This window comes from Melopsittacus undulatus, chromosome 2 (genome assembly GCF_012275295.1).
Source record: "Melopsittacus undulatus isolate bMelUnd1 chromosome 2, bMelUnd1.mat.Z, whole genome shotgun sequence".
NCBI lineage: Eukaryota > Metazoa > Chordata > Aves > Psittaciformes > Psittaculidae > Melopsittacus > Melopsittacus undulatus.
This window is the reverse complement of record NC_047528.1, coordinates 31125700-31148423: the sequence shown is the minus strand read 5'-3', so window position 1 is coordinate 31148423 and position 22724 is coordinate 31125700. Positions and strand designations below refer to the sequence as shown.

General features: G+C 42.5%; 1 protein-coding gene across 6 annotated transcripts in view; it reads right to left on the bottom strand.

The window, feature by feature from the left end:
• The window catches only part of ELF1 (E74 like ETS transcription factor 1), an 89674-nt gene that overhangs the window by 12641 nt on the left and 54309 nt on the right, over positions 1–22724 (bottom strand). For all 6 annotated transcript variants that reach the window (XM_031045907.2, XM_034073988.1, XM_031045908.2 and 3 more), the window contains 5 exons: positions 19599–19773; positions 12156–12263; positions 11696–11860; positions 7026–7097; positions 579–771 (listed from right to left, as the gene is read on the bottom strand). In XM_031045907.2, coding sequence (XP_030901767.1) covers positions 579–771; positions 7026–7097; positions 11696–11860; positions 12156–12263; positions 19599–19773 — 713 coding nt within the window. The remainder of the gene's footprint in view (positions 1–578; positions 772–7025; positions 7098–11695; positions 11861–12155; positions 12264–19598; positions 19774–22724) is intronic.

Here is a 22724-nt window from a genome sequence, read left to right as displayed (position 1 = left end):
CATGCATCAAAGTTATACAGTGTTTTTTGCCAAATCCCAAACAGCAACAGAGTAGGCAGCAAACCCTCCAGAAAAGAAGATCAGCAGTAACAATTAAACAATATTTTAAGTGCCTAGTTTCTTCATTATAAAGGAATGGCCAATTTAATTGTGATTTTTTTTTTCCTCAAACAATATTTTTACTGGTATTTCTTGTCACCTTTTAATTTCAACCTCAGATAACTCTGAGGAGAAAGACAAGAATTACATGACTTGGCACCTCTGCTATCAACTCCTACTCTTTAAAAGTTGCATGAAACTTGCAATTCTCCTCTTGACTCATACAGTTCTTTCAGTTACCTGAATTCAAGCTTATTCACCAGTCAGCACAGACAGACATTTTAGGTACAACAAAGCAAAGGGAATAGGAGAGCTCTACTTCAGTTTTATTTACAAATTGACATGACAATTTGAAATTGTGCACACTGAGGTGAAGGGATACAACACTAACTCTTTTCTGTCCTTACAAATTAGATGAAGCATTTAATGCATGCAAACACTAGGGCAACAAAAGCAGTCATTATTGAAAATGCACGTACCTGAGAGCTCTACCCATTGTTTCATAATTCATGTCTGGTTTGTTTTTATGTTTCCCCCACAACCTGGACACAGCCTTGGAATCAACCAGTTTGAAAATGCCCTTCTCTCTTTGAGTCCATTTGATATATTTAGGACATGTAGCTTTGTCCTGGAGCAGTGCTAGTAAAAACTCCCAGAGATAAATAGTATTTCCTAAAATTAAAGTATTTCAGCACAGGGAATTAAAAAAAAAGAAAAAAAAACATTAGTTGACCATATTTTATTATGCATCACATTACATATTACATTATTATGTAAATAAACTGAAAAAACCCCAACAAACCTGATATATTTCCAAATAGACTGTCATACATCATCAAGATACCATCAGGACTAGGAAATAGTGATGAAAGGGCATGGGGATTCTTTTTATTATAATCTGGGGGCCCTAACACTCTAGCAATGGTCTAACCTACAGAGTCAGGTACCAGTCAACCTACAGTCAGTCTTATTCCAGTCACCAATGTCAGACAGTATTAGTCACCTACGTGTACAGTTCCCTCCTGCTTAATCCAGAAGCAGCCACTACTGCTTTACCTTTAATCGGAATGTGTTCAGGTCCATCCTCTGAAAATGCTGGAAATTAAGCCTTTGCTTAAATACTTTGTTCACTGAGGTGTTATAATCTTTAAAAGGCTAAAGGAAATTCTTACTTTTAACTATTAGATTTATATGGGAAATAATATGGGGATTCCAATTGGCTTGGAAGATTCTAATTGGACATAAGAGAACAATCAGCCATTGGAATCATCTCCCCAGGGAAGTGATGGATTTCCCAACGCTGGGCACTGCTAAGATTTGGCTGGACAAGGTGCTGGCACATCTAGTCTAGGTCATGCTTTGTCTAGAAAGGTTGAACCAGATGATCCCTAAGGTCCCTTCCAAACTGTCACTCTATGATTCCATGACCAGTGGCATATGTTGAGGTTGGCAAACCTTCAAGAATAAGCTTCAAAACCAGATTATATTCTTTTCTAAACCAGTGAGCACTTGCACTTGCTGGTAGCAAACATTCAAATTTCACTTTACAAACAAGCAGGCACAAACATTTATATATGGAAATGCATCACATCTGCTCGGTGTTTACCACATATAAAAAAACAGTATTAAAATCACAGATTATGAATACTTAAAACTAGTACAAAATTTGCATATTATTTTTTGTTTTCTTTCCCAAAAGCACATTTAAGGAATCTAAACTCATACAACTAATTAGACCCATTTTCCTGCTTTTTTAAAGGCTTTTGCTGTTTGATGTTCTTTTGGATGCTTGAAGCTGCACATAAGCTTCTTAGTGAAATGCTTTTAGTCTGAGAAAGGAAGAAGAAACTTCTTGTATGAAAGTATCATCTCCTACAAGTAGCTGTGCAAAAACACAGCAAGGACAGCATGTGGAGATCATCTGCTGAGGTGAGTAGCTGGAGAGAGGACGCTTGCAACACCAGAGAGGAGTGCGGAGAGATCAGCGTCCAGGAGCTTCACCACAGAGCAACAAGAGCCGCTGAGGAGGGATCCCCAAGTCCTCAACAGGACTTGCCCAGGAGCTGGCAGCTCAGCCTACCCGAGGGGCTGACTCACTGGGGGCAGAGCTAGGAGGGGTGGCACCAGCTGCGAGTGGTTAAAAGCCTACCCAGGGAGTGCGGCAACCAGGAGCGCGGTGAACAGAGCGGGAAAACAGAGTGGGTCAAGGCAGTTTGTGCGGCAGTTCGTGCGGGCAGGCAAGCGGGCTAACTGCCTTATCAACAGGACTCGGCTGGAGCTCAAGAGGGGAAAGAGTGCTTGCTTATGTGGAGAGACATAGACGGATCGATTGACCAGATAGGTCATGGCTACAACACGATCAAAAGCGGTAGTGAGTAATAATGTGGATATCCAGACTGAGCCTTCCTGCAGACATGCGGCCGTGCAGGTCTCTGGCTGCAGCAAATGCCTGAGCCCAGCACTTGTATTGAAGAGAGCCAGTGACACTGCTTGTGTTCGCTGTGAGCAAATAAATGATCTGCTCAGGCAGGTGGTTGAACTGAGGAAGGAGGTAGAAAGGTTGAGAGCCATCAGGGAATGCAAAAGTGAAATAGATTGGTGGAGCCATACCCTAAGGCAGGGGCAGAGGGAAGATGGTGGAGTTTAGGATCCTGTGTGGGAGGAATAGAATACCTAGCAAGGCCACAGTTCTGGATTTCCGAAGGGCCAACTTTGGCCTCTTCAATCAACTGCTAAGGGAAGTCCCATGGGAAAGGGTACTAGGTGGTAAAGGGGCTCATGATAGGTGGTCAGAATTCAAGGACCACTTCTTCCAAGCTAAGGATCAGAGCATCCCAATGGGTAGGAAATCAAGTAAGGGATCTAGGAGATCAGTGTGGTTAAACAAGGAGCTGCTGGGCAAACTCAAGTGGAAAAGGAGAATCTATGGATTATGGAAAGAGGGGCTGGCCACTTGGGAGGAATATAGGACAGTTGTTAGGGGATGTAGGGAGGCAATTAGGACAGCTAAGGCCTCCTTGGAACTTAATCTTGCAAGTCGGATTAAGGACAATAGAAAGGGCTTCCTCAAATACATAGCAAATGAAACTAAGACAAGAGGCAATATAGGCCCACTGCTGAACAAGGTGGGTGCCCTGGAGACAGAGGATACAAAGAAGGCAGAAGTGCTGAATGCTTTCTTTGTCTCTGTCTTTACTCCTGCAGACTCTTCCCAGGGGCCCCAGATTCCTGTAGCCCCAGAAGGAGTCAGGATAAAGGAGGAGTTTGCTTTGGTAGATGAGGATTGGGTTAGGGATCAGCTATGCAATCTGGACATCTATAAATCAATGGGTCCGGATGGAACGCACCCACGGGTGCTGAGGGAGCTGGCGGAGGTCATTGCTAGGCCACTCTCCATAATCTTTGGTAAATCGTGGGAAACAGGAGAGGTGCCTGAGGATTGGAAGATGGCAAATGTCACACCAGTCTATAAGAAAGGCAAGAAGGAGGACCCAGGTAATTATAGACCGATCAGCCTTACCTCCATCCCTGGAAAGGTGATGGAACAACTTATTCTTGACTCCATCTCTAGGCATATTAAGGATGAGGGGGTTATTAAGAACAGCCAACATGGTTTTCTGAAGGGGAAGTCATGTTTGACCAAACTTACAGCCTTCTATGAGGAAGTGACTAGGTGGAGGGATGATGGTAGAGCGGTAGATGTGGTTTTTCTTGATTTCAGTAAGGCATTTGGTACTGTCTCCCACAGCATTCTCATAGATAAGCTAAGGAAGTGTGGGCTTGACGATCAAGTAGTGAGGTGGATCAAGAACTGGTTGAAAGGAAGAAGGCAGAGAGTTGTGGTCAATGGGGCAGAATCTAGCTGGAGGTCTGTGACTAGGGGAGTCCCTCAGGGGTCTGTGCTGGGACCAGTGCTGTTTAATATTTTCATCAACGACCTGGATGAGGGAACCGAGTGTACCCTCAGCAAGTTTGCTGATGACACTAAATTGGGAGGAGTGGCTGACACACCAGAAGGCTGTGTTGCCATTCAGCGAGACCTGGACAGGCTGGAGAGTTGGGCAGGGAGAAACTTGATGAAATCCAACAAGGGCAAGTGTAGAGTCTTGCATCTGGGGAAGAACAACCCCATGTACCAGTACAGGTTGGGGGTTGACCTGCTGGAAAGGAGTGAAGGGGAAAGGGACCTGGGGGTCCTGGCGGATAGGAGGATGACCATGAGCCAGCAATGTGCCCTTGTGGCCAAGAAGGCAAATGGCATCCTAGGATGCATTAGAAAGGGTGTGGTTAGTAGGGCAAGAGAGGTTCTCCTCCCCCTCTACTCTGCCTTGGTGAGGCCGCACCTGGAATATTGTGTCCAGTTCTGGGCCCCTCAGTTCAAGAAGGACAGGGAATTGCTTGAAAGAGTCCAGCACAGAGCCACAAGGATGATTAAAGGAGTGGAACATCTCCCTTATGAGGAGAGGCTGAGGGAGCTGGATCTCTTTAGCTTGGAGGAGACTGAGGGGTGACCTCATCAGTGTTTACAAATATGTAAAGGGTGGGTGTCAGGATGATGGAGCTAGGCTTTTTTCAGTGATAGTACAAGGGGCAATGGGTGTAAACTGGAGCATAGGAGGTTTCACGTTAACATCAGGAAGAACTTCTTTACTGTGAGAGTGACAGAGCACTGGAACAAGTTGCCCAGGGGGGTTGTGGAGTCTCCTACGTTGGAGATATTCAAGGCCTGCCTGGACAAGCTCCTGTGCAATGTACTCTAGGTTACCCTGCTCTTGCAGGGGGGTTAGACTAGATGGTCTTTTGAGGTCCCTTCCAACCCTCGGGATTCTGTGATTCCGTGATTTCTGAAGGTTCACAATAAGGATGCCAGAGCATCAGAGGGGACAGAATCTCTTCTGTCAGCTTCAACTTAACCCGGTAGTTTTTTCAACTGTAATAACCACCAGTCTCAACTCTTTTCAACCAGAGGGGTTTTACACATTAAACCACCCATACTCCTGCATGACAATCTGTACTCTGCAAGTCTTTAGCGAAGTCGTCAGCATGGCAGTACAAAGAGTTAGCAACTCCTTCAGCAGGTGGGAATTTGAAAAGCTAGCACCCCTAGAGCAAACACACTGCCTTTGCAGCATATGTCTCCCTGCTTGCATAAAATGGTCAGCCTGTTTGCCTCTGGATACCCCAAAGGCAAAGGTTAAGACTGTTTAGACAAGACACGATGTCAGCCAGAGGTGAGAGCATTCCCAGCCACTTATCATCTAATCCAGGGTGCTTTTGTTGCAGTCTAGACTAAAAATGCTCAGCTACCTCAAGGCAAGCTGAAAATCTGTCACTGCTTAGCCACTGAAAAACCACGGTGAAGAGGACTGTCTGTGAAAAACCAGGTCTGCCTTACTCAGGCAGGATTTTTAACCCCCTCGAATCACAGTGGCAAAAGAAATACATAGAAAACTCATTCTTCTCCATGCCTCACATCAAATAATTCTATGGAGGGCTTGGTACTTTGGCATACATGTTCCCTTTAGGGGAACATTGTGGATACTAAAAGACAGGCAACTCTTATGGGTTTTCTAGCTGCTTCCCTGCCATGGCTAGTTATATTAACATCCCTTTTATTTTAATTCTGTGTTCCTCAAAATGTAAACCAAATACTTTTGCTGTAGCTTCTCCCTAACAGGCAACAGTTTCAGGCAACATACTTCTTTTTAATTCCTTCTGAATTAGCAATTTTGTAACAATGGACAAATGTGAATAATAGTGTAACCCTGCTATCATCAACAAAAAAATTACACTCTTTTCTGCCTTTTAATTTTGTGGCTAGCTGCTTTAATATTCTCTGTTATTTCATTTGACCACTACTGGGAGGTTCCTCTGATACTTCTATTTCAGTTTTAGTTAAAAAATCTGGTTTGAATTAAAAACAACAAAACAAAACAGCAATGTGTACTCAGAATTGCATTAACCTGTTAGATATTTACTGCTTGCCACCAGGGTTTTAGTTTTTTTCTGTTATTGCAGAAAATCCCTCTGCAATAGGAAAAGAAAAAAGCCCAAACACATTTGTTAGTGTGGTGATTTTTCTGATTTCAGGAGAGTCTCATGTCTCATGCCACCACCTTCCAAGTTTGCCTCGGCTTCTATCCTGGCATGTACTTCACACATGCAAGCACATCAGCTCTCAGGCGTGCATGCAGGCACTTGTGGTGACACAGGGAAGGCACATTTCCAGCTCCTGCCTCTCTGAACACGGCATAACTGGGTGGATGCCAGGGCATCAGTCTGCCATTCAGATGCCAGCCCAGGCACAGGTGTGGGTGCTGGACCCCACAGCAAAGCAACCAAGTTGTAGGCAAAACTGGCAGGCAGCACTGAACAGCTCAGTCTGGAGGAAATGATTTATTGTATCAGTTATGTGGTATTTATTTTCTTCTTTCCTTTTAAACACAGGAGGAATGAAAGAAGTATCAAAACTCAACTTTTCTGCCAAAGTCTTCAAGCTACATCGTAACTTTCCTCAAAATTCAGGCCTTGGTACTTCTTGCTGCCAACTGGCAGCCTTGGTTAGCTCCTCATGCAGAATTAGACACACACAGATGGAAAACATTTCCAAAGATTATCTGTCAAAATAACCACAGCCCAAGAAACACTAATACAATGCAAAGCATGCCCCGAGACTTCACTCAGAATGCAGCAGCCTCTGCAGGGGTTGAAGAGTTTCCAAGAATCCTGGCAAATAAATTGACAAATATGTTATTCTGCCTAGGAACTGGGTATTGCATTAGGAAATCTTGTGCACTCATTATTTACTTGCCTTAAGATGAGATGTTAAACACCACTGTGTATGAGACTTGGTTCTACACCCCGAGAGTATGGTTCCTCAGAAACAATGTTCTTTTAAAAACTTCAGGGATGGCTCTTAAACTTACCCTTTCCATCTCTGTTTCTCTTTTTCACACGTATGTCTGGAGTTGTAGGGCGAGGTGGTCTCGACTTCTTCCCTGAAATAAACCACTAGTAAGTCAACCGCAGCTTAAAAACAAAAAAAGGGAAATAAAAAAGAGCAAGGACCTAAAAAGGAAAGAGATCTGTTTTCCCAATTCAAAGTGGATTCCATTTCTAGTAAGTTAAGAGCTCCGTTCTATGCTGAACATGAGTTTCTACAGCAGGATTGGGCCCTGTATGCTCAGTGTACTTCTGGTAAAGATTATGCACGCTTCTCTGAAGTCCATGTCCCTTGGAAATTTCTGTGCTTTTTAAGTATTCCTAAGAATACTTAAAAATGATGAGTTAGGAAGAATAAGCTGCTAACCGTTAGCAAGAGTTTAAACAGGAAAAACTAGATAAAATACAGAGTACACTCTTGTTCACTTATTAACATCATGGAATTTTGGGATAAAACAAGATTGCTTGTTTTATAGCTTGCAGGTGTCCACTGACAGCAGCAACTACACTGTCATGTGAACAACACATTTTTCACTTCTTTTGAGAAATGTGTAGAAGACACCATTCTCAATAGTGGCTACAGGTAAAGTCAGTTGTTTGTTAAAACCAGCAGAACCAGTAACGGGCTCTGAAAAATGCAAGTTTTCAAAGTCATAAGCACGGTGCCTGTCTCTGGTGAGTAAGACTGACAGAAAGAAGCTAGTTACAACTGATGACAAGAACAAGAATATGCATTTAAAAATGTTGAGGAATCAACTACCTAAACATAACTGGAGAAAAAATGTAACCCATGCCAAAGCATTTTTCAGTATAAAACCTTGAACCTGTTCCTTCATTAGTTGTCATTCACTGCAATGGCAGCTTTTACAGGTAATGTAATTAATCAGGAACTTAATCAGGTTTAATTAATCAGGTTTTTGTACATTGATAAAACCTAAATTATTCACGTACTACCTTTGCTTTTTTGAGAGGCAGAATAGATCCAGCAGACACAGAACTCAGAGAAACGTATCTCTAATCTAAACAGCATATTGTCAGAAATAAAGACCTAAAGAAAAAGTATTTTTCTTTTTCTCTATTTACTGTGTTTTCAAAGAGTTGATGTACTGAGGCAAGACCAATAGGCCTGTGCAATCCTGTGCACTACGATGTTCCACTTTGGTTTTGGGTTTAGAGGCTATTTTAGTAAGGAAATTTTGCTGCAGAGAGGCTTTTTTACTACCTCTGAAAAAAATGCTCAGTGCCAGCCTGCGCTGTCTGCTAATCTGACAGGATTTATGACTGAAGATGGGACACAAAGTCCGACGACTGTCTTGGACAGCAGTGTCTTTCTTGATTTCAATGAGGATGGGAGGGACCAAATCCTACCACACTGTTCTTCTTTAATATATCACCATATGAAAGGAAAAGAGTACATTTTTAGCAGCTTTGTTCCACTCATCAGTACTGATTGTGGAAATGTCTGTTTTGTCTACAATGTCTAGATGAAGTCACTCTTGTATAGATCAGCTTCTACTGAACAAGTAGTCCCTCAAGGTAACTTTGGTTAAACACTTTTCTCCCCTCTGAGAGGTGTCACTGGAAGACTCGGATGCTCCTCTCGCACAGGTGTAAATGTATGCCATTAAGGAGTGGAGAGTGTTATTTTGATGTCATTAATTACCTTGTGTCCAAATAAGATCACATCTTAGAAGAAAAGAAGTGGATAAGGGCTCAAGTAACTCATGACTAAGTACTGATCACATATACTTTATGCATTTCTTATTAGGGATAACATAGCCTACTAACATGAATACTATTCCAGCAATTCCAGGCTTTCTCATTTCAGCCTCCTACTTCAGGACATCCCTTTTGCACAATTCTCTACCAGAAACCCATAGAAAATCAGAAATCAGCAAAGAACATGAAACTCATTTACAGAAAGGTATTGATGTTACTGCTCTGTATCTGGGCTAAGGGTACCAAGGATGATGGCTTTAAACTACACTGTGAGCTATAATCTCCAGCTGCTGACACCATCAAAACCACAGCGAAGAGACACAAGATACAGTTTCCTTTGTTTAAAAGAAGATACTTTCTGAAAGCACATTAAGCATTAACACACTTCCTCCTTTGGTTAGGCAGAGCGTGACTTTGTTACCTTTCAAAGTACATCACTAAATTCCTTTTTAGGAGAGACTTTTACAAAGAGGAAGGATGAAGTATGTGCAACGGCCAAGAATTAAGGTGGGATTACTGCAATTTTTACATAGCCAAATGAATTTATACTTGGTATTTCCACTTTCCTATGTCCATGGGTGCAAAAACATGTCAGGTTAGAAATTCATGCGACAACTTAATGTGATATGTAGACAGTGAGTTGCTCACCCTGATTAAGTACTTTATGCCACACCAGAAAAAGTTCAATACATTTTCTTGCACTTTTTTCAGTGGGGTTTGTTAAAAAAAAGAAAAAAAAAAAAGAAAATTTAACCCCCTAATGAGCAGTGTGTATCTAAACATAATGTCTATGTAACTTTTGTGATCACCTACTGCCAGCTGCCTTCCATAGCAAACATGAGACTAAAGGTATCAGCATAGCTGCTAATTTCCAAGTTTCTTCCTCTGACATCACTGTTTATCCTGTCTTTCTGCCCTGTAGTTCAGCAGCTCAGTGCTCAGACATTCATGAGTGCAAACATCATGCTGAACATGGGTTTGGAGCGGCACAGATGGGTGTATACAGGTCTCCTGCTGCAGCAGTAAGGCCACAAGGAAAGGAAGTGAAATCACCCTGTCACTTCTAGAGAACATTTTCTTGGAGGATCTCTACTTGGCAACACCATTCTGGCTCACTTAGCTGGCAACACTCTTCACAGTGCAACCCTGTAAGTTTAGCTGATGGGTTATATTATGCTAGAAGTCTATAAAATCATGGGTGGTATGGACTGTGGTCCTTTGCTGTGCCACAGAACTGATGGAAGGAAGGGAAGGAGACTGCACTTACGAAAATAAAATAAGAAAATAAACAATCAAACAAAAGAACCTCACCCACACACTGCGTGTCATCCTAAAGAGCACTACAAAAAACAATAACATTTTGCAGCAACTGTTGGCACACCAGTGTCTTACAAATTTCTGGACATTCTTAAGTAACACTTCAACATCACTCCAATTGTACCATCTACCTCATGAAGTCTCAACTTTGGTGACTAGTTGTCACTGAAACACTAAGCTGATGCATCTCTCCTAGTATATTTTCTATCTGATGTAACTGTCAAAAAGAAACACACACATTTGCTGTGAAGCAACCGGTTTTCTAACCTATAGCTAGGGAGGAGGAAGGAGTGGGAGAAAGCAGAAGCACAACACGAAAGAGGGTACAAAAGCGTCAAGCTGAAGAGGTTAAATATGTGGCAGACAGCAGCTCCTTGTTTAGTGGCGGACTTGGCAGTCCTGGGGTTAAGGTTGAACTTGATGATCTTAAAAGGTCTTTTCCAACCTACCTGATTCTGTGATTAAAAAGAAGAAGAAAAGAAAAGCACAAAAGAACAGTTTAAAACCCTGTTACAGTGGCTATCTCACAGTACCACACACAGCACAGTAGCTTCCCCAGCAGCACTCTCTGGGCAGCTGCTGGTAAAGCTCTCCTCCACAGCAGTTTCAGTTCAGCTTTCTTAGGGGAATGGGAGATTTACCAACCCACACCCATCCTGCCAGACCTTGTGACACACACGGGGCCTCAGGGGCTTCCCCAAGATTTCCACAGGCCAATGTGCTTGCTCTTACAGAGTAGAGACTCCCAATATTTATAAGTAGCAGCAAAAGAAGCAGCAAAAGAAGCAGTAAAAAAGCACTCTCATTCAGTAGGAGTATGGCTGGGTAGCAGGAGCCCTGTTCCGGAAGGCTTCCATTTCACAGGGGAACCTGTCAAGGTCCTCATGCTCTGATTCAGTCCCAGGATTAGCTCCAGAAACATAACCCTCTTTATTTCTTCTTTTATTAAAAATCTGTTGTAATAGCACCTCACATCTGCTGGCCCTGCATGCCTTGTCTACCCACAGACATCAGCTTCAGGACCTCTGGTGGGATCCATGCTGGAGCAGGGTAGGATAACAGGAGCAGAAGGTCTGACTAACACCACTTTATTACCCCATGCACAGTACCAGCTCCAATAGAGCATCACTCAGTGGATGCTGTGTAAATGTTATCTACCATAAATGGGACTAATGCTTACTACAGCTTACTGCAGCTACTTTAAAACTACCTAAAATTAACTCATATTTAACAAAAGCTAAAAACTCTCTCATTCACATCCCATATTCTTACTTGAAGCTAAATAAAAAGTAGTTAAAGTAGCTTTCATAGTAACAAAAGCCCTACAGCTTGTACTGCAGTTCTGCTCTGAAGAAGAAACTGCAAAAAGGAACAAGCAGAGATCCATGTTTTTGTGGGATAGGCCATCTTTGCTACCTCTCCAGCATCATTAGTATCTAAGCCCTAGCATCTGTGCTCACACTACCCAGTAAGAAAACGTTTCCTCTATATTGCTAGCTGAGAAATTTCCAGCTCAGTCATTTCGACACCCAGAATGGCTCCAGACACCCCCAGTGGAGGCAAGCATGCCACCCACTGCTCTCCTACTCCATGCGATTGTTCTCCAGTAGCATCTTACCTTTTTTCTTCTTTGGTTGTTCAAGTTCTGGAGTCTCTGGTGATGCAGCGTAAGGGTCTGGAGCTTGGTGAACTGCCACCACGTCAGGGATCCCATCAAACGTGACTGACACGTGTGTAATAGGAGACACGATATCATCATCTTCAGTTGCATCAAACATAGTTGCTTAAGAGAAAGGGACAATAGGGATATTTTCACAGAGCCACAAGGACTTTTAAAGGCTGTGCTTGTTTTTTGGTTTTGGTTTTTTTTTCATCTTTCCTTACCTGTTCAATGCTGGCTAAGCAATGAAATCATTGTCTACAACACTGGATTTCTGTTAGCCAAACTATGCACACAAGGCTACTTGGAAACAAAATAATCTTAGCAATTCCATGTGACCATGGTGCACTGAATCCCTCCTTCTTTCACAACTAAGCAAGGCAAATACAGATTAGATTTGCTTTCATAAAAAACTTACTTATTCTTTTGTCATCCAACATAGGACCAGGGGAATCCATATTGAGAAGTGCTTCAGCAGCCTCAATTGTTTCCATTGTCTCATCTCCATTATGACAAGATGCTTCAACTAAAAGCAAGAGCGAAAAAACTAACTCTTAACATGCTACAAACCGGACTTAAAGCTTAACATTGTATTTATTCCTATTTCATTTCTAGGGAAAAATAAGTGGCAAACATGATCTTCAACTAGCTGAGCAGCAGCATGTTAGCTGGGGAGAAAATGCACACTGCAAGAATTTCCTTATATTTCCTAAATTTTTTAGGTTGTGTGAATTAAAAAATAAAACCAAAACCAACAGAAACCCTCTGTTTCTGCCTCATCTACCTCCTCCCCTTTCCTGATCAAGCACATGCAGTAAAACACAACGCACATGAACCCTAAGAAACATCACTACTACAAACAATACTTCACACAGTATCTTTGTTAAAAACCCAGTATTGCTGATTTCTTCTTATGGTGGTCCAATGGGAGTGAATTCCATAATTAAGAGATGCTCACCAAAAGTATCCTGTCATTTAGCCTGGAGGACAGATCAGAAAATATTCCACAATTTTTATTAGAGAGCATATGATCTGAATGTGTAACTGAATCCTAAACCATTCAAATCCATGGGGATTACAGGTAGGGCTAACAGTGCAGGCTCCAGGATCACATTGGAAAGCAGACATAAACCATGAAAAGCAATACAGAAGCCTGGCAAACTGTTCAAAAAGTCTGACAATCCCTCATCTATTTTATGATGGTGTCCTTTAGATAAATCCAAAGCTCTTGAGCACCAATTTATAATTAAGGTCATCTGAAACTACACACCAAAACCACCCAATAAAATATCATTCTGCAAAATAACAGCTGTCCAAGAAGATAACACTGGTTTGAGAGGATGAGTACCAAACCAGAGGACTTTTTTTCAATATAAATATAGCACGACAAATAAGTTAGATATTAGTTCTGGCACCATAAACCTTTGGGAGTGTTCAACACATTCTTTTATAAGCTAATCTTTGTTGGATAGCAATGCAGGGGCCAGGCTTCCTTATCCTCTGACACCAATCTGAAGTCACACTGCGGAATTCACTTGCATCTATCAGGCAGCACAAAGGGCTGCATTGGTATTCCCCTCCCTTAGGCATCAAGGCACCTCAGTTACTTTCTCAGCCTGGTCATGAGTCAGCGTCATGCCCCCTCTCCCTGCTTAGGTTTGAGGAATTTGGGGTGGGGCACTCATAAAAAACAAAAAGAAGAAAAAAAAGAAGAAAAGAAAAAAGGAGACAGACAGACAGACTGACAGAGCAAGCAAAAATGCACCATAAAGCACAACACAAAACAACCCTGGAACACTTCTTCATATAAAAGCAAGAGGTTTATCTCTGCACTTAAAAAAAACCCAACCAAAACATCAGCACCGAACAATCAAAAAAGTAAAACAGCCAAGCAACAACAACAACAGTGTCACCCCAAGTGTACAACTCCAGCAATCCTATCAGTAAGAGAGGGTAAAGATGAATGCAGACTGTCACACGAGTCCTACCTCCTCCACCCAGCTGTGAGTTACAGGCAGCACACAGAGCTCAGAAGGCTCATCCTTACCTTCTGGATTTTTCCTCAACATTAGTCCTACCATTCCCCAAGAATCAGAGGCTCAGTCTAAGAGAGAATAAAGTAGACAAGCATTGGGAACCCCTGACTCACACAACAACTTGCCCTGTTGTCTACAGGACCTCCTCCACTCCCTGTCCTGCATAGACGTTCAGACAGCTAAGGATCTGCAACTTCTGGATGACATCTCCAAGCAGGCTTAATAAATGAGAGACACAAAGGTGGAGAGGACAGCGTGAATGGAAAAGGGGAGGTGGTGAGTACTGAGGGCCTGGCTTGGGAAGCCATAGAGTGTGACAGGGCAGCAAACTGCTCACACTTTTGTTGTGCAGGCTCAGAGGTCCATCACAGACACCTCAGCTCCAAGAACCAAACAGCATCCTTAGGGAGTGCCTGGCCAGCTGAGGAGGTGACTGAACCAAGTGCAGCCCAGGCAGACTGCAAGCACGCTCATGCTTGGCTTAGAAGCACTGACCTGGTCACTTCTGGTTCCACTCTATCTGGATGAGAACCTTCCATATCATCTACCAGCATAACACAGACCACAATATGGATGTCACCCTAAATACAGGCACACAGCACTGCCAAAGCACCTGTCATTAGTCCTGGCATTCTTTGAATGGTCAGGAAGGTAACCCACCAAGATGCAGCTCAGCCAAAGCCATGGAGTGGAGCTAGTTTATGCTGCCACATACAACTTCAAAGCCAGCAGCGGCACTCCCCGGTCCTCAGTGCTGCAGGCAGGAAAGAGACAGCAGCAACTGTTTGCTCCTTCCCCAGTAAGAGCTGTATGAGGAGCAAACCTGCTTGCTTGCTTTCAGGTGCTGAGGTGATGGAGCTGTGTTCATTTTTCACTGTGAATATTGGCAGGCAAGGCAGAGGTCACCAGCTTGACATAACCGTTACACCATGTAGCTAGATGTTGACCATCCATTTCCAAGATCATGAAAGGAACTTATAATAGTCATACAAATAATGCAAGCATAGGGTTATAATGCAAGCATAGGGTTAATATAATCTGATGCTCACAAAAACATAAGGAGCACCAATGGTCTTGTTTATCCACAGGCACAGAATGGCAAAAATGAGGTTTGTAACCACATTATTGCTCTTCCTAACACCCTCCAAGCCTCTTCTTAGCAAATGATTTCACAAGGTGGTTTGAAACAAATTAGTATTTCCCTGTTGCTGAAAAAACGAGGGCTGTGGTTCTTCCTCCCATCTTCCCAGTTCATGATCCAAATCCCCAACACTTAACACAAGCCAGGCTTCATGCTTTTTTGATCACACAGAGAGTCAATTTAGTTTTACAAAATGGCTGAAAACAAGTTTGGGGGGTATTGCTGAGTTAGCAAGTTGAATTACAAGAACTCAAGAGCTAACACAAACAAGGTGTGGGGCACCACACAGAGGAGGTGAGGCACCTCCTCTCTGCCCTACTAACAGCAACGTGCTAATTCACACTACTCAACTTCAGACAGTCCTTGGAGATAACCAGCTCAGCTACCAAAGGCAAGTCGGTGGCTGCTATTTTAGCTTTTCTCTTAATGCTGCAGAAAGGTATTCCAACCACTGGCAGTTATGATACAGATGCAAATTTAAGAAGAATTGTGATGAAGTGGCTTGTTTATTACACTTTGGCAATGTCAGAGCTGAAAGAATGGGGGAGGTGATTTCTGAGAAGCATCAGGTTTCTAACATTGTATTAAATAGGTGGAAACTAAAAAAAAAAGGATGGAAGAAGAGGAAAAAAGGAAATGGGGGGAATGAGAAAGGAAGAAGATGGGGGAAGAAAAACAGGGGTGAAGACTTAAGAAAAAGGGGGGAAGGGAAAACCACACCCAAAAGTAATTTCATTTTTTTCCCCAGGGTACTTTACAAGTTCTTGTTTATCTGGGCCAGCCACAAGTGTAACCCTTGGTATCTGCACGTCAGTTACAGCCCAGTTACTGCGAATCCAGATTCGCTATGAATCAGCAGCGCTTGCCCTTGGTGTGAGGCTTGCCCAAACACAGCTTTCTGCTCTCCTCACCCGGTTCAGAAAGAAACTATGGCTCATGCTGGAAGCTCCCCACCTCAGCACCAAGTCCTGCCTACAGCCTTTCTGAAAGCTCCACACTGCTTCTGGTGATCCCATCCTGCTCCTGCTGCTTCCTTGGTGGCCGGTGGCTCCAGAGAGTGCACAACACAGGAGCCTCCCTGTGCAGGCCGAGATAAGGGCTGTGCTAGTCAGAGCTGTGTTTGAATTCACTGCTGGTTTCACTATAGACAAAACCAGGGGGCTCACAGCCTCAAAGTAACATCAGAAGAAATCTAAAGGTACTACAAATAGAGAGTGATCCACTAAAGACAGACAGAGCCCCCTTTTGCAGAATAGATGGCTGTTAAATTTAAGCGATTGCTTTTCAGTATCATCTCTCAGCTGACCACTAGCAAACACTGGAAAACCAAGTTTAAGAACCCACATATTTCAGGGGACCTACACATGATCCTTCATTTTCTTTTTTAAATGAGGCTTTACAGTTTGCAAAGAAAATGATCTCACTGGGGAGCTGTATCAAAAAGTTCTGGTTTTAACCAGATGCTACGTGCAGCAGTGAATAACTTCTTTACACACTAACTGAAACCATACTCATTGTTGGGGTTTGAATGTTTGTTTTACAACTGGCATCTTGTCAACTCAAAATCCTTATGGATTAACACTATGAAGTTCAGTTTCAACCAAACTATTCCTTTGGACTTCTTTGTAACATCATAAATGATCACCAAAGGTGATGAGTTTGTGCAGGCCTGCAGTACCCAACATCTCTTTGCCTTCATTCTCATACCCAAGCAGCTTGGTGCATGCCACGAACGCTACAGCATCACAAAATGTACAAGCCAAATGCTGCTGAACTTCTAAATGGTGTAAAGTAACTTCTGAACTGGTTACTAAGCACCATTACTAATCCATGAAAATGCACACTTCCATGCTCACTATTCACATTAAGCACAAATATTCTGTCCCTCCTATCTCACCCCCCAAACTGTCTCAGTGCAGCCACTTCCCTCATCCTATGTATGCAAACACCACTAAGGTACATAAAGAGCAGAAGACAAGCTGACTCAGAATTTAGCTTGCACGAAACATTACTCCCTGTATTTTTCAGAGAAAAAGTAATAATTCAATATTCCTCTTAGAAAGGAAAAAAAAAAACATTTTCAATATTCCTTTCCAAGATAAAACTTCATTCAAAGCCAAATGCTCCACTTTATCTTGTTAATCACCCTTTATTACATGATAGTTAATCATTCAAAATCCTGTAATATTGGCTCAAACTGGCAGCGTAGTTTTTCCAGGGAAGAGTGCTTTTGAAGAGAAGAGAAAAAAAGTACAGGCCGAGTGGTAGCATAACTAAAAAGCTGATTTTTAGCAGGGTTTCATGTGAAGCAGATGCTGTTCTTTCTGTAAGTTATAATTTATACTACAGGTAAGTAATCACTGATGTGCTAGAGCCGTGGGACTGAAAGGCTGGAGCTACATCCTAGAGCTGGCAAAACCTACCAGTTTTAGAACTGGTCCATCTTTCAACTGGTCTTTAGAAAGTCCATCTTTCTGCATATAGATCCCTAAAAACTAACTGTTTCAGTTTCAGGAGCCCTACTGCTATTTTCTGTTATTTTAGGAGAAAAGAGAAGCTTAACGTATGACAGTCATAAAGCAGTACTGAGAAACTGGTAAGTTTTAAAAATCCTGCATATTAAGCAGCCGTTTCTAGGTAATGTTTAGTCATAAATCATGGTGGTTTCAGTTTCGTTTTGCTGTGAACTTCAGCCTTACGAATATTTTAATGTGGAATTAGTACTGGCTTTGTAGGTCTGATCCTCTCTCAAAGGCATAATGTGGAAGTGACTGGAAAGAATGGTCCAAACTTCAAAGAGCAAAACAACACATTTCACTGTTGAGGCCAAACACCCCATGAAAAGAAAACAAGAGGGGAACTTCAAAGAAGGGAGGGGAAAAAAAACAAAGCAGCTGGAATATAGAGTAGGTGGGAAATTTCAGTTATGATTAGCCCCATTTCAGAGGCAGCCTATGGCAAGCTGCGCTCTCTTCCACAGCAGCCCTGTAGCTCAAGCAGGCAGCTGCAGCCACAGCCGATGCTTGCATGCAGCAGGCAGCGGGCTACTTCCTCAGTGTTGTCTTCTCACCTCCTGTGGGGTGCCTTCACACCCCTGGGGGCCCAAATGCTGTCCCCCTTGAGTCAGGCTGGATAGCTGCCTGCCTTGCATCAGGAGCAGGAGCTTTCTGCTGTGGGGCTGGTCCCTGCCTGGCCTGGTTTCATCCACTTCCCTGTCCAGGGACGCCTACAGCATGTGCAGTAGCTAGCAGGATGGAGAGTGTGAAAAACAGAATTAGTGAATAACTCCTTCACAACAACAACCTCTGCAAAGTGGCAGCTCTGGTTTTCTAAGGACTTTGACTTTAAAGAAAACCAGAGTGCTTGGACTACAATGGATGATGGGAACAATACCATGCTTGTCTGCTTCCAAAGTATCCCAGAAACCCTGAGACACCATTGGTTACAAGGATTACATATTTTCAGTCTCTGGCAGCAATTTGCAAACCCTTCTCATGTGACCAGCAGAAAAAAGAAATGTTAAAAAGAGCATTCACAAAAGTGGAGTTTCACAATTACTCATGCAAGTAGAAATTCACACACAATATACTACAGTGAATATGGATTCATAAAAACAATCCACTATGAAAAACTCAGTGTGAGGAAATGCCAGTTGCAGTTTGAATAATTAATGTGAATAGCAAGGGAATGGTTGGCAAGAGGTCTCGACGTGAAATAATGTTTAAGTATGTACAACCTTCTTGAATAATCACCTAACTGATGTGTACGGTCACAGTCTGTTCACAGTTAATTCACTACTAAGAAAAAAAAAGGAACCATTTTCATCAGATAAACCCATTTACTGAGAACAGCTCACGTCAGTTTACTCTCTGAACTGCTCCTCATGTCAAGTTTTGTGGAGTTTTTGTTTTGCTTTTGGTGGTAAAAGATCGTATCACACTGTGCCTTTGGAAATCATGTCAAAAGAGTGATTGAAACCAGCAAGCTGTCTTCAGCCCTGGAGACAGTCCAGGTGTGAGGCCTAATAGCTGCAAGAAGATGCAGAAACAGATCTTCTTTCTCTCTGTGAAGTATCCACCCATCCTTCCAGGCTTGTTCTGCAAAACTGCTTCAAACACAGCGAGGGGTTGTTTCTTACAACATGTGGCACCTCTGAGCTCTTGAGAACTGGGGCTACCTTTTTTAACAGAATTCATAGAACATCTGTAGCTTAGGCATGAGTCATTATCCAAAATGCATACTACGTTGTTCGTACTTACACCAGCAAGTCACGCTAACGTGCACATTTTATGGCTAATTGTATACCCTTGGGAAGCTAAAAGCAGCACAGCTACTCAAACTGCATATTCCTGCTTTTTGGTATGTACATTTACATAATAACCACTAAATAAGAGCAAACAAACCGTGTAAGGGCAAAGAAAAATCTTGTTGGTACTCTGAGGGGAACTCTGTCTTAATCTCTGCTGATGGATGGAGCTCTTCACCATTATCAGCTGTGCAGCTGGGATTGCAAGCCACCTGCTAACAGTATTAATGCCATTCTCTCTGTCTTGTACAGAATAAACAGCATTTAATACTTCTATAAGTTTTCTTCCTATTGGATTTTGTCACTAAGCCTTTTTTCCACATTAGCTACAACCACCTTGGTGCAAAAATGTGGTATAGAAGTATTTTTGTTGCCAACCTGTGAGAGTGATATCATCATCTTCTATGATCTGCTCTTCTGCGACATCCAGAGAGTTCTCAGTGATCATGTCACTAGGTTCATCCACACAGGTTAACCCAGAGTAGTTATGCAGGAGTTCTGCACTAGGAACATGCTCCACGATGACAGCAGGGAAAATAGATGGATCACCAAGCTAGAGGGTAGAAAAAAGAATATTAAAATGATAGTAGTTAGACTACATCCAATCTTAACCTCAATCTAAACTTATTGTTACTTCAACAGACCTGTTTGACATTGCTCAAATATTAGACTGTCAGGAGAAAGTACCAAAGAACAAGATGACTTTTAGCACATAAACTCCAGTAGCAGCAGTGTCCCACTATGGGCCAGAGGCTGAGCATCACGCTAATATCTAATATACTGGCTTTACTCCAGTAGGAAACACCTGACTTCCAGGACATTATTCCGCAGCTCAAAAGCTGACAATACAGAGTAGTGACAATGTACAGCAAATGCTCAGTGTTGTTGGCAATAATAGTGGGCACACGACTTGCCACAAGCACCTTCATCTTTTGTTCTCCCCATCAAGATGGGGGCAAAGGAGTCCTGTGGCTGTCAGGACTGAATGAAGCTCTCACAGGCACCAAGTTTCTCATGAGACACTACTTGAAAATCACTTGGGGATGCTTGCTACAAGAGCGAGGAATGTAACAGGGAGTGCTTCACATATATGCTGTAATACTTTCCCTCTTTAATTCTTACAGCTTTAGTCACTCGACATTACTCCCCCTCATTGCTTCCCTTCCTAAATCTGCTTTCAGACATCATCCTTCTGCCTTGATAGTTATTTTGCATCAGATATAGGAGAAAAGAGGCAGCTGGGAAAACAGAAATCAAGCTGACCAGTAATATATTAGTAAGAGACACACTCTCTGAAAAGGCAGCCATTCAAGACGAAAGGTTTTCAGAAAATACCATTTACTACAGACACAGTATTTTCCAAAGTGAGTCTCTTCGAATGCTTTTTACAGGAAGAAAGTCACAATTGATGATTGCAGAGCAGTCCCAAAGAAAGCCTAGTGTAACTCTGAGCTTCTCTCTCTTTAAAAACAAATCCAAAAGTTGCTAAAATATGTTTCTGATAAAACCGGTACATGTATACTTGGTCTCACCCTCCACAGAAGAGCACAGATACACATGGGCCGAGGGTACTTTTTTAACCACATGAGAAAAAACAACCACTGTGATTATGAGCTTGCTTAGGGATTGTTCATGTCTTAGTCTTGCCACTACGCACATGGCCACCAACAGAAAATGGTATCAGAGCTATTGACTCAACATAGACAAGGGCTATGGCAGTAAGCCTCCCCTAGGGAAGAGCCTGGAACTTAAGTACTAAAAGTAGAAAGTGCAATTAGAAGTTTCAAAAGGCAGTAATTACCACTTTACATTGCTCTGTGTTTTGTAAAACATATCTCAGCAACAACTGTGGTAAAGGGCAATCAGGAAAAAAAGGAAGAATTAAGAAACAGACCTAGTGTTTGTATGGGCTTCTATCATGGACAGTATGCTAAACAAAAAAAACTCCAACAAAACCAAAAACAAAAACCCCAGCAAATAATCCATCTACTCTACCAAACATAAGCTTCAAACCAGAACAACATGGCAGGTGATCAATAAACATGAACAAAGGGCAGATGAGTTAAAGCCCTGTTGTGCAATCACATTGCCAGATGATGGGCGTACGCTGTGTCAAGCAATGGGACAGCTTCTACCCCACACCTTTGTGGCTAACTCTGTCCAAAGCTGTTTCATGCTGGGGCTGAAAAACCAGACATCACTGGTGGCCACGAGGTCCCTGCTGTTCCTCAGAAAGAATCATGTTCACATGTGCATGCATCCTGTTTGTTTACTGACCCCAATATTCCTGACCCTATTTGTTTCCAGGCAAAAATAAACAGATTTGATAAAATAAAAGCCACATCAATAAAAAAGATAAAGCACTGTAAAGAAGAAATATCTAATACTGTATGCATTAAAAGAAGGTTTTATTTTCAACAGTATGTTCCATACACTAGAAGGAACATGGTCTATTACAGCCTCATCACTGAGATCCAATCCATGCTCTAACATAGTTTAAATGCCTCAATTTCAGTAATATACAGCAGTATATAACTATTAGGATGTAGGTTACATACATTGTAGATCCTTATATGTAACTACATTAAAAATAATTAAAAAAGGTTTACATATAACACTCAGGCTCTTGTGACTAGCAAGCAAGTACAGCACGTGCTTTTCAAGTACCTGTTCAGTATTCTACTGGTAGGGAAGATGCAAATAAGACTTTTGTCTTTTCATCCTGCTCTAGTGTGTAGACACTAAGGGTGCCTTCTCACCTAACTTCATGCAGCTGCAGTGCTTAGACTTGAGCTAGGAACCTCAGGTTCCTCCTCCAGAGCCAACAGAGAAATGGGTATTTCTAGGGCACTATTTCTCTGCCCAGTTTGAGGCTCCTGTGCTGCAACAGGATGAATCATGGCCTAAAAACACCTATTCCTCTCTGTTGACTACAAAAGGGTGGAGGCGTTGGGGTGTCTGTTTCTGCTGTAGGTGTCTGTCTCCTCTACACTCTGTGACAAATGCCCAGCTTGCTGCTCAATGTGCCTGAGGTGAGGTGCTCCTTCCTCCCTGCTTCCACCGCTGCACTTGAAAGCTGCTGCATCTGCAGCAACAGATCAAGTTGCCCGTGCTTAGGATGACCCTCATGTTAGCTTCTTCTGGATAAAAAAGTTACCTTAGCTCAGCTCTGTCCTTCTCTAATGACTGACACTCATGTCATTGACTTGGCGCCGGATAGGCAAAACCTGCTCCAGCACTGCTGTTATTCTTTAGTGCAGACAAGTCATAAAAAACTGTTTCAGAATAAGAAATGAAACAGATAAAACCAAACAACTGTCACATGCTTTCAGCTCAGCTTCTCAAAGCCCTATTGATATTACACCCTACTTATCACTCTACTGTGAAACCTAAGTACAAAAGCCCAAGCATCCACGTGTCACTAAAGTACGCCTCACCATTGACCAAAATGTTTCCTGTGGTACTGACCAGTGCTGCTGTCACACACTTCAACAGCGGTTGATT